The 13432-nt window shown below is 41.9% G+C and overlaps 1 protein-coding gene across 1 annotated transcript; it reads left to right on the top strand.

Moving 5' to 3' along the window:
- The first annotated feature begins 530 nt into the window (after positions 1–530).
- LOC115160294 (DNA-directed RNA polymerase II subunit RPB1-like) lies at positions 531–10881 on the top strand. Its single transcript, XM_029710657.1, has 2 exons — positions 531–1044; positions 9580–10881. Exons 1-2 carry the CDS (start codon positions 531–533, stop codon positions 10428–10430), a joined length of 1365 nt encoding a protein of 454 aa, XP_029566517.1. The 3' UTR covers positions 10431–10881.
- Positions 10882–13432: the final 2551 nt, after the last annotated feature.

Raw genomic sequence — 13432 nt, forward strand, 5'->3', positions numbered from 1 at the left:
TGAGGTTTGGGCATCTGGGGGATGCCGTTTATCTGTCTAATCCCCTGCAGGGAGAGAGAGGCATTAATAATATTACAATGGCATATTCATTTAATTTAACATTCCTGTTATATATGCATGCATATAATTCAATTGGACATTGACCTTTATAATATGCCAGATTTTTTTGGTATCCAATGCGTCTAGCTTGCATTAGAAGGAAGTAGTCTAGGCCTTCTAATCTAGTTGTATTGCATAATATTGCCTATCATTTAGATATCAATGCATAAGGTGAATATAAAACCAAGCTATCATAATAATGTGCATTGGTTGTATGATTTTATCACAATGCAAACCTGCTCATTGGAAATAAAACACCAGCAGTCCTAATGCAATATTAGCTGTACAGTGAAAGACCACTATTCTGGCTATTTATCATTCTTAAACAGTAAGCAAAATAGCTTATTTAAATATTTTTTTAACTTCAGCCTTTGTACAATGCATGAAAGTTTACTTGTCATACGTCCACAATGATGTAACAGGTTTACCATATGGGTCAGTCGGCGTGCACCAACCACTGGGATCCTCACTCCATCTACCATATGGGTCAGTCGGCGTGCACCAACCACTGGGATCCTCACTCCATCTACCATATGGGTCAGTCGGCGTGCACCAACCACTGGGATCCTCACTCCATCTACCATATGGGTCAGTCGGCGTGCACCAACCACTGGGATCCTCACTCCATCTACCATATGGGTCAGTCGGCGTGCACCAACCACTGGGATCCTCACTCCATCTACCATATGGGTCAGTCGGCGTGCACCAACCACTGGGATCCTCACTCCATCTACCATATGGGTCAGTCGGCGTGCACCAACCACTGGGATCCTCACTCCATCTACCATATGGGTCAGTCGGCGTGCACCAACCACTGGGATCCTCACTCCATCTACCATATGGGTCAGTCGGCGTGCACCAACCACTGGGATCCTCACTCCATCTACCATATGGGTCAGTCGGCGTGCACCAACCACTGGGATCCTCACTCCATCTACCATATGGGTCAGTCGGCGTGCACCAACCACTGCACTATTTCTTCAGTTATATCCTTTGTACTCCCTTTCAGAGCCATTCAAGAGATAACCAACCCCCTTAGTAGGTTCTCTGCTTCACAGATCCATACAAGACACATTCCAAGCTATCTTTTTCAGGTGCAAAGCACGCTCCTTCTGCTCCTTGGACATACAAAAAAAACAACAAAAAAACAGTTCTTGTTATTTTCACTGACATTTATTAACACATCTATGATTTTCATTGAGACTTCAAACGGATCTCCCAGGTATCTCGATCAATCCAAAACCCTCACTCCGACTAAAATAACTCAGAGACCCTTGGATTAACTAGATTCCACGACCACTTGACTTCTCGTTTCCTTTTTTATTCGCCACTGAAATCCATTCCTTCTCACTCTTCTCTCCACTCGACGTTCCATCAGTTTCAAACAAAACATCCGCCATCTTCCCCAGCAGCCTACTCTACTAGCCAACGTGCTAGTAGAGGCGTGGAGTGTGCCCACTCCTCAGAAGGGGTGACCTTGACAATTTGTTGTTAAAACGAGAGGCCGTCTGGCTCTTTAAGTTAAAGACCCTTGCTCCCTTCATTCTCAACGTAGAGTTTGAGCTGAAGCCGGTCTTGTGATTATTGTGATTTTGCTATCCATTGTAAATAATATTGTGTTTGTAGGCCTATAAGATGCGGCCAAATTGTATCTATGATCGTATGCTATCTGTTCAAGTTTTTTTTTTATACGTTCTCTTTGTCTGTAAATCAACCAATGAAATCAAGCCACAGCCGGCCATGATTACAGACACCTGTGTGTCCTTTGAAACCCTATATAAACTGGTGACCTGCAGTGTTTGTCATTATACCCTGATGAAGAGAGTTTGGCTATCAAAATGTTGGTATACAATTATTGCATCTGAGCTCCTAGAGTGTGCGGCTCTCTCTATTTTTTAAGCTTGTGTGGCTTACCACTTCGCGCCTGAGCCATTGTTGCTCCTAGCCTTTCCACTTCACAATAACAGCACTTACAGTTGACCGGGGCAGATCTACCAGTGCAGAAATTTGACAAACTGACTTGTTGGAAAGGTGGCATCCTATGACGGTGCCACGTTGAAAGTCACTGAGCTCTTCAGTATGGCCATTCTACAGCCAATGTTTGTCAATGGAGATTGCATGGCTGTGTGCTTGATTTTATACACTTGTCAGCAACGGGTGTGGCTGAAATAGCCGAATCCAGTCATTTGAAGGCGTGTCCACATACACTATATATACAAAAGTATCTTAAGATGAATGTACGTTGCTCTGGATAAAGCCGCCCACAGATTTTAGCTGTCTTATGCCACAATTTTTCCGTCCCAGACAAAATGTTGATGTTGTGGGCAAATCCGTAGGTTGTAAACGATTGTCGGGCGTCTTGGGCCATTCAGTGTGACAGGGGTCAATGTCTGCTGATTTAAGTACCGCTACCAATGGCTAAGATGAGGTAGGACACTTTTTTATTTTTTTATGAGCATGGCCTTAATTCTATTACAGCATATTGGATGACTGTCATTCATATTCCATTCACCCAGCTCAATGCAACAGCCATAGGTTTAGGCTATTACATAATAGAATTTTCCCTATACCCATCACGAGGTTGCTACAACCTAGCCTATGAATGAAAGTTTACAGCGTAGATGCACACAGGTCGAGAGAAACTTGAGGTGACAGACATTCAATACCGCCTTGCACACTCTTGCCCAAATCTAGCTGATCTAGGGTGTAATCATTAGTTCAACAGTTGCACACAAGAGTTTATATTGATCAAATTCAGGGATGTTTATCCCCGTTCCGTTTGCTTCCGTGTAAGAAACGTTTCAACAGAATCGGCGGAATGAATACACCCCTGATCACACGCAAACACAGTTCACTTTCATAGCAGCCACATACAAACAGCATGAAATCTTTGCTCATTGTATTCCTTCTCGCATCTAAACGCTCTCCTCCTCTCACCTTTTCCCTTCGCTTGTGGACTTGAATGCAGAACACATCAGCTGTCTGTGACCAGGCAAAAAAAATAATACTTTTCAAGCCAAACCTTCATTTCATAACCGCTACACACAGCCTACCTACATCGTTGTCACCACATTAGCTTAAGTAACGTCATAGTCAACATAGATAATAGAACTAATGTGTTACTAATCCCGCAACAATCATGCAGTACAGTGTACAGTCAGCAAGCAGTTAGACTGGCGGGAACCGGTGGCTATAAATTAATACAGGCATTCTCAAACTGGGATGCTGTCGGGGGTATGCCAAATAAAAATGTGATTCACATAAAAAATAAATGTTTTTACGTTTTCAAACAGTCCATTTATATTTTCCAACAGGGCAATACATATTGGTGAGGTTTTTTTCTCGCCTGAGTAGCCTTGTTTCATTGCCAAAAATAAAATAAAATAAAAATTAGTGTTGAGCGAAATAACAACACATTGTCAAATACAGGTAGCCTAGTCAAATAATTAACATCCAATCACATTAACCGTTACTCTCTCGTGGGCAAACCTTCACTCTTGCACAGACATTTAGAAACAAAACATGACAATTTGGAAGGAGTGGGCATGGAAGTTTGAGTGAGAATAAAGACAACTTTCGAGTACTAAGACCATGTATAAAAGTAACAGATACCATTAATAAGAAGGGGCTAGAAGCGTCTTAAATGGTGAGATACCGAGTGGGTAGGACAGGCAAGCCCCATACTATTGTGGAGGACTTAATTCTTCCTGCTGCCGCAGATATGGCTGGGACAATGCTGGGGAAAAGGGCAAAAAAAGATACAGACAATGCCTTCATCAAACACTGTTTCACGACGCATCAGTGACATGGAAGGAGATGTTTTGAAACAATTACTGCTTTGCATACAAGCCAGTGAATTATATGCGTTACAGCTGGATGAGTCAACAGATGTGGCGGGCCTGGCACAGCTCCTGGTACAGTTGAAGTCCGAAGTTTACATACACCTTAGCCAAATAAATTTAAACTCAGTTTTTCACAATTTCTGACATTTAATCCTAGTAAAAATTCCCTGTCTTAGGTCAGTTAGGATCACCACTTAATTTAAAAAATGTGAAATGTCAGAATAATAGTAGAAATTATTTAAGCTTTTATTTCTTTCATCAGATTCCCAGTGGGTCAGAAGTTTGCATACACTCAATTAGTATTTGGTAGCATTGCCTTTAAATTATTTAACTTGGGTCAAATGTTTCGGCTAGCCTTCCACAAGCTTCCCACAATAAGTTGGGTGAATTTTGGCCCATTCCTCCTGACAGAGCTGGTGTAACTGAGTCAGGTTTGTAGGCCTCCTTGCTCGCACACACTTTTTCAGTTCTGCCCACACATTTTTTATAGGATTGAGGTCAGGGCTTTGATGGCCACTCCAGTACCTTGACTTTGTTGTCCTTAAGCCATTTTGCCACAGCTTTGGAAGTATGCTTGGGGTCATTGTCCATTTGGAAGATCCATTTGTGACCAAGCTTTAACTTCCTGACTGATGTCTTGAGATGTTGCTTCAAAATATCCACATCATTTTCCATCCTCATGAAGGCATCTATTTTGTGGAGTGCACCAGTCCCTCCTGCAGCAGAGCACCCCCACAACATGATGCTGCCACCCCCGTGCTTCACGGTTGGGATGGTGTTCTTCGGCTTGCAAGCCTCCCCCTTTTTCCTCCAAACATAACGATGGTCATTATGGCCAAACAGTTCTATTTTTCATCAGACCAGAGGACATTTCTCCAAAAAGTACGATTGTTGTCCCCATGTGATGTTGCAAACCGTAGTCTGGCTGTTTTATGGCGGTTTTGGAGCAGTGGCTTCTTCCTTGCTGAGCGGCCTTTCAGGTTATGTTGATTTAGGACTAATTTTACTGTGGATATAGATACTTTTGTACCTGTTACCTCCAGCATCTTCACAATGTCCTTTGCTGTTCTGGGATTGATTTGCACTTTTCGCACCAACGTGCGTTCATCTCTAGGAGACAGAACGCGTCTCCTTCCTGAGCGGTATGACGGCTGACTGGTCGCATTGCGTTTATACTTGCGTACTACTGTTTGTACAGATGAACGTGGTACCTTCAGGTGTTTGGAAATTGCTCCCAAGGATGAACCAGACTTCTGGAGGTCTTTTTTTTCTGAGGTCTTGGCTGATTTCTTTTGATTTTCCCATGATGTCAAGCAAAGAGGCACTGAGTTTGAAGGTAGGCCTTGAAATCCATCCACAGGTACACCTCCAATTGACTCAAATGATGTCAATTAGCCAATCAGAAGCTTCTAAAGCCATGACATAATTTCCTGGAATTTTCCAAACTGTTTAAAGGCACAGTCAACTTAGTGTATGTAAACTTCGGACCCACTGGAATTGTGATAGTGAATTATAAGTGAAATAATCTGTCTGTAAACAGTTGTTGTGTCATGCACAAAGTGGGGTCGCAGCATAGCCTAGTGGTTAGAGTGTTGGACTAGTAACTGAAAGGTTGCAAGTTCAAATCCCTGAGGAGACGAGGTACAAATCTGTCGTTCTGCCCCTGAACCCACTGTTCCTAGGCTGTCATTGAAAATAAGAATTTGTTCTTAACTGACTTGCCTAGTTAAATAAAGATAAAAGCAGATGTCCTAATTGTGTCATGCACAAAGTAGATGTCCTAACTGACTTGCCAAAACCATAGTTTGTTAACCATAGTGGTTGAAAAATGAGTTCTAATGACTCCAACCTAAGTGTATGTAAACATCTGAATTCAACTGTATATGTCCGTTATGTTTATGGGGGGTCAATTAAGGAAGACATCCTCTTCTGCAAACCACCAGGACAACATGAGAGGATATTTTTAAAGTACTGGACAGCCTTGTGACATCAAATGGACTTTGGTGGTCAAGATGTTTTGGTATCTGTACTGATGGCGCGAAAGCCATGACAGGAATACATAGTGGGGTGGTAAGGCCCGTGACGTCACTTGGGTACACTGCAGCATCCACCGAGAGGCTTTTGCTGCCAAGGGAATGCCTGACAGCTTAAAAGATGTTTTGGACACTACATTGAAAATGGTTAACTTTGTTAAAGCAAGGCCCCTGAACTCTTGTTTATTTTCTGCATTATGCAATGATATGGGTAGCGACCATGTAACACTTTTACAACATACAAAAGTGCGCTGGTTGTCAAGGGGCAAAGTATTAACACGTTTTTTTTAAAATTGAGAGACGAGGTTAAAGTTTTCTTTACTGACCATAATTTTCACTTGTCTGACCGCTTGCATGATGATGAGTTTCTCACACGACTGGTCTATCTGGGTGATGTTTTTCCTCGCCTGAATGATCTGAATCTAGGATTACAGGGACTCTCCAACTATATTCAGTGTGCGGGACAAAATTGAGGCTGATTATGAAGTTGGAGCTCTTCTCTGTCTGCATTAACAAGGACAGCACACAGGTCTTTCCATCATTGTATGATTTGTTTTGTGTGCAAATGAACTCAAGCTTACGGACAATGTCAGATGTGATATAGCGAAGCACCTGAGTGAGTTGGGTCCGCAATTACTTTCCCGAAACGGACGACACAAACAACTGGATTTGTTATCCCTTTCATGCCCTGCCTCCAGTCTACTTACCGATATGTGAACAAGAGAGCCTCATCGAAATTGCATCAAGCGGTTCTGTGAAAATTGAATTTAATCGAAGTCACTGCCAGATTTCTGGATAGGGTTGCACTCAAGAGTTTCTTGCCTTGGCAAATTGTGCTGTTAAGACACTGATGCCCTTTGCAACCACGTTTCTATGTGAGAGTGGATTCTCGGCCCTCACTAACATAACTAATTACAGGCACAGACTGTGTGTGGAAAATGATTTAAGACTGAGACACTCTCCAGTACAACCCAACATCACAGAGTTATGTGCATCCTTTCAAGCACGCCCTTCTCATTAACCTGAGGTGAGTTATTCACAATTTTTGATGTACAAATAAGGTTTTATATGTAAGATGGATAAATAAAGAGCAAAATTATTTATTATTATTTGTGCCCTGGTCCTATAAGAGCTCTTTGTCACTTCCCAAGAGTCTTGTTGTGACAAACTGTCACTCATTCTTATGTTTAATAAATGTATCATATAGTGTGTGTGTGGCAGGCTTACAATGATGGTAAAAAACAACATTTGAGAGTGCGCTGACCCTGGTGCTAGAGTGTGTACACAGCTGGAGGTTGAATGTTTGAAGGGGTACAGGACTATAAAAAGTTTGGGAACCACTGAATTAGAAAAACCAAAAGCTTACCTTGATGTGGAAGAGTTCCAGTGTTGGAAGCCATAGCCAGCTAGCTAACATAGCATCGCTCTGTTTGAGCCGGGTGTTTAAGTAGGCTAAACTAGCTAGCTGCATTTGCTAGCTGTGAAAATGAAACAAAAATACAACGAAATATAGCTAGCTCTCTCGTGTCCTTCATTTTTGAAGAAATTAATTCGTTAATTAACTATTCAACTTTTGTATTTCTCGCTCTTTGAGTCAACTACTCACATTTTATGCACTGAAGTGCTAGCTAGCTGTAGCTTATGTTTTCAGCACTAGATTCATTCTCTGATCCTTTGATTGATTGGGTGGACAACATGTCAATTCATGCTACAAGAGCTCTAATAGGTTAGAGGATGTCCTCAGGAAGTTGTCATAATCACTGAGTAAGTCCATGGAAGGGAAACATGAGCCTCCTAGATGTTATATTGAAGTCAATGTACCCAGAGGAGGACAGAAACGAGTTGTTCTCTGGCTACTCTAGAGTGCTGTTGAGGCTACTGTAGATCTTAATTGTAAAACAGTGTGTTTTAATACATTTTTTGGTGACGTGAATATATTTAGTTCAGGTTTATCGCAAAAGGATCACTTTTTTTAATGTTTCACTATTAACATTTTTATGAAAGGATCCTCCACTGACCCCTACATTCTACCACAGCGAAAATCTTATTTTGGGGAAGCCTACTTGATTCTGAGTTCGGACATATGAAGTTTGTATGTGAAAATTATGCATACTTTAAGTTTTTCCGAACTCACTTCCCTCTTACATAAGCATAGGGAGAGGCTTGCGCTGCTGGTTCTGAAACATGCGCAGATCAAATAAACAGCTACAGTTGATGGAGCCTATGTCGGCTGACGTAGATTCTCAAGCCAATCGCAGAATGTGACGACAGAACTAAATTAGTGTAATTGGTTGAGTTTGTTTTGATATTTTAACATGCGTGTCGTGATCGCGTTTGGTGTGGGGGGGACAAAATAAATATATGCCTGATGGCGCGCACGCACGCAGCCGGTTTGGGTTTCGTGTCAGGATCAAAATAAACTCCTTACACTGTTAAAGCGTCTGGCTCCGGAGGATGATTCCCGAGCTGTTCAAAGCTCTCGTGCTGATGGCGGGGTTGGGCTAGACGGGCAAGATATCAAACAACATCGTAGCCCTATACAACCACTTCAGGTATCGTAATACACGTGCACAAACACACACACATACATTATGTTAGGTCTGGATTCTTTGAAGTGTTGAGTGACAAAGTGCTGACAAAAGTTCTACACAGATAATATTGGGTTGATAGATTGAGGGATGGATTGTTTCTCTGCCCCCTGCTCCAGTCCCCTCCACCTCAGATCTGCATGGTCTGTTGTTTACAGTGTCATATGGCGGGGGACTCACCATGTACACATTCGATCTCTCCCCCCACTCCTACCCATCTTCCTCCTCTTCCACCACCTACAGTTGAAGTCGGAAGTTTACATACACTTAGGTTGGAGTCATTAAAACTCATTTTTCAATCACTCCATACATTTCTTGTTAACAAACTATAGTTTTGGCAAGTCGGTTAGGACATCTACTTTGTGCATGACAAGTAATTTTTCCAACAATTGTTTACAGACAGATTATTTCACTTATAATTCACTGTATCACAATTCCAGTGGGTCAGAAGTTTACATACACTATGTTGACTGTGACTTTAAACAGCTTGGAAAATTCCAGAAAATGTTGTGGCTTTAGAAGCTTCTGATAGGCTAATTGACATAATTTGAGTCAATTGGAGGTGTATTTAATATTTAACACTTGTGCAGATGAATGGAATGGTCTACCAAACAATATAAAATCTTTCCCTACACTAGGGAGCTTTAAGAGAAACCTTAAGAAATGGTTAATGGGCAAAATTATTAAAAATGCACAGGCTTAAAGAAAGTAGAATTGTTTCAATTAATGTTACTTGGTCATCTATTTTATTCCTTTTACGGTTTCCTCCCTATTGATGAGATGTACTTTGTTTTCATGTTATCTTGTGTACCAGCGTCATCCGGGTTAGGCCGGTGTAGGCCGTCATTGTAAAATAAGAATTTGTTCTTAACTGACTTGCCCAGTTAAATACAGGTTAAATAAATGTTTTCATGCATTTCCTTTTGTTTTGTGTCATCCTCAAAGATTTTAATGGCATTTTACTGTATCCACGTGTGGTTGTTTAAAATGGTCATAAATCTAATCTAATCAAATCAACAAACTCCTCTCCCTATACCTCCTATCCCTACACCAGCTCCTCTCCCTATACCTCCTATCCCTACACCAGCTCCTCTCCCTATACCTCCTATCCCTACACCAGCTCCTCTCCCTATACCTCCTATCCCTACACCAGCTCCTCTCCCTATACCTCCTACCCCTACACCAGCTCCTCTCCCTATACCTCCTACCCCTACACCAGCTCCTCTCCCTATACCTCCTACCCCTACACCAGCTCCTCTCCCTATACCTCCTATCCCTACACCAGCTCCTCTCCCTATACCTCCTATCCCTACACCAGCTCCTCTCCCTATACCTCCTATCCCTACACCAGCTCCTCTCCCTATACCTCCTATCCCTACACCAGCTCCTCTCCCTATACCTCCTATCCTTACACCAGCTCCTCTCCCTATACCTCCTATCCCTACACCAGCTCCTCTCCCTATACCTCCTATCCCTACACCAGCTCCTCTCCCTATACCTCCTATCCCTACACCAGCTCCTCTCCCTATACCTCCTATCCCTACACCAGCTCCTCTCCCTATACCTCCTATCCCTACACCAGCTCCTCTCCCTATACCTCCTATCCCTACACCAGCTACTCTCCCTATACCTCCTATCCCTACACCAGCTCCTCTCCCTATACCTCCTATCCCTACACCAGCTCCTCTCCCTATACCTCCTATCCCTACACCAGCTCCTCTCCCTATACCTCCTATCCCTACACCAGCTCCTCTCCCTCTGCGTTACATGGCCGAGGAGAGGAAAATGCTTTCTTCAGCCTCACTCAGGGTTACTATTGGAACCTATTACCGGACAGATATGATGGGAAGGACCGCCACTCCATCTAGCAGGGGGAGAGGGGGACAATTGGTGAGAGAGAGAGTTCGACATAAGTGCAGCTTATAACCTGTGCGTCTTGAGGTAGTTGTGAAAAGCAGAAAACATTTCTATATCTCTCAAAAAGGACAAAACAATGCAGCATAACATTGATAATGAGTGTACATTTACTATAGGTGTACATTTATATATTGTGATTATACAAAGTATTTGTGTGTGCGCGCCTGAGTGTTTGTAGGAGACCAGTGGGCCTCCTGTCTTTTCAGTCTCCAAATCCAAAACAAATTCAAGAAAGCATACAGTATTATATAGAGACATTATTGCATGGAACTCTGTTCCATTTCATATTGCGCAAATGAACAGCAAACCTGGTTTAAAAAAACAGATAAGCAACACCTCACTGCACAATGCGTCTCTCCTATTTGACCTAGATATTGTATGTATTGATATGTAGGCTGTGTGTGACATTTAAAAAAAAAAATGTAGTTCTGTTCTTGTCTATTAATGTTCTGTATTATGTCATGTTTTGTATGGACTCCAGGAAGAGTAGCTGCTGCTTTTGCAACAGCTAATGGGGATCCTAATATAATAACCAATACCAACGTGTATCAGTTTGAAGGCCTTGTAACTGATGTGGTGTGGGACCGAGTCCTCTCACCAACCTTCAAAACTTAACTACAGTTGAAGTCAGAAGTTTACATACACTTAGGTTGGAGTCATTAAAACTCTTTAGGGATAGGGGGCAACATTGGGAAGTTTGGATGAAAAGCGTGCCCAAAGTAAACTGCCTGTTACTCAGGCCCAGAAGCTTGAATATGCATATAATTAGTAGATTTGGATAGAAAACACTAAAGTTTCCAAAACTGTTAAAAATAATGTCTTTGAGTATAACAGAACTCATATGGCAGGCGAAAACCTGAGAAAAATCCAACCAGGAAGTGGGAATTCTGAGGTTTGTAGTTTAAGTGAATGCCTATCGAATATCCAGTGTCTGTGGGGTCAGATTGCACTTGCTAAGGCTTCCACTAGATGTCAATAGTCTTTAGAAGTTGTGTCAGGCTTCTATTGTGAAAGGGGAGCGAATAAGACCACTAAGCAGGTGCTCAGCTGAAAGCCTTTAGTTTTGTCACGCGCGTGGCCGTGAGCGTGCGCTCCGTTCCCTTTCCTTTCTAATGAAAACAGTATTGTCCGGTTGAAACATTATTGAATGTTTATGATAAAAACATCCTAAGGATTGATTAGAAACCTGGTTAGACATGTTTCTACGAACTCTAATGGAACTTTTTTGGCTTTTCGTCTAGACTTTGTGCCCGCGCTTTGTGCATTTGGATTACTGGACTAAACGTGCAAACAAAAAGGAGGTATTTGGACAAAAAGATGAACTTTATCGAACAAAACAAACATTTATTGTCTAACATGGAGACCTGGGAGTGCCATCAGATGAAGATCAAAGGTAAGTGATTCATTTTAATGCTATTTCTGACTTTTGTGACACCTCCCCTTGCTTGGAAAATGGCTGTATGCTTTTGTGGCTAGGCGCTGATCTAACAAAATCGCATGGTGTCCTTTAGCCGTAAAGCCTTTTTGAAATCGGACACAGCGGCTGGATTCACAAGAAGTGTATCTTTAATCGTATGTATAACACTTGTATCTTATATCAATGTTTATGATGAGTATTTCTGTAATTTGATGTCGCTCTCAGCATTTTCACCGGATGTTTGTTTGAGACAATGCATTTCTGAACATAACACGCTAATTTCAAATGAGGTTTTTGGACATAAAGATTAACTTTATCGAACAAAACAAACATTTGTCTAACATGGAGTCCTGGGAGTGCCACCAGATGAAGATCATCAAAGGCTAGTGATTCATTTTAACGCTATTTCTGACTTTTGTGACACCTCTCCTTCTTTGGAAAATGGCTGTATGGTTTTTTGTGGTTAGGCGCTGTCCTAACATAATCGCATGGTGTGCTTTAGCCGTAAAGCCTTTTTGAAATCGGACACTGTGGTTGGATTAACAAGAAGCTTATCTTTAAAATGGTGTATAATACTTGTATGTTTGAGGAATTTTAATTATGAGATTTCTATTGTTTGAATTTGGCGCCCTGCAATTTCACTGGCTGTAGGCCAGGTGTTCCGCTAGCGGAACCCCCTTCACAGAAAGGTTAACTCGTTTTTCAACCACTCCACAAATTTCTTGTTTTAACAAACTATAGTTTTGGCAAGTCGGTTAGGACATCTACTTTGCATGACAAGTAATTTTTCCAACAATTGTTTACAGACAGATTTTTTTCACTCACAATTCCAGTGGGTCAGAAGTTTACATATACTAAGTTTACTGTGCCTTTAAACAGCTTGGCAAATTCCATAAAATGTCATGGCTTTAGAAGCTTGAGTCAATTGGAGGTGTACCTGTGGATGCATTTCTATGCCTACCTTCAAACTCAGTGCCTCTCTGCTTGACATCATGGGAAAATCAAAAGAAATCAGCCAAGACCTCAGAAAAAAAGTTTGGTTCATCCTTGGGAGCAATTTCCAAATGCCTGAAGGTACCACGTTCATCTGTACAAACAATAGTACACAAGTATAAACAGCATGGGACCACACAGCCGTCATAACGCTCAGGAAGGAGACGTGTTCTGTCTCCTAGAGATGAAGGTACTTTGGTGCGAAAAGTGCAAATCAATCCCAGAACAACAGCAAAGGACCTTGAGAAAATGCTGGAGGAAACAGGTACAAAAGTGTCTATATCCACAGTAAAACGAGACCTATATCGACATGACCTGAAAGGCCGCTCAGCAAGGAAGAAGCCACTGCTCCAAAACCGCCTAAAAAAGCCAGACTTTGGTTTGCAACTGCACATGGGGACAAAGATTGTACTTTTTGGAGAAATGTCCTCCGGTCTGATGAAAGAAAAATAGAACTGTTTGGCCATAATGACCATTGTTATGTTTGGAGGAAAAGGGGGAGGCTTGCAAGCCGAAGAACACCATCCCAACCGTGAAGCACGG

Source organism: Salmo trutta, chromosome 23 (genome assembly GCF_901001165.1).
Source record: "Salmo trutta chromosome 23, fSalTru1.1, whole genome shotgun sequence".
In the NCBI taxonomy this organism is placed as follows: Eukaryota; Metazoa; Chordata; class Actinopteri; order Salmoniformes; family Salmonidae; genus Salmo; species Salmo trutta.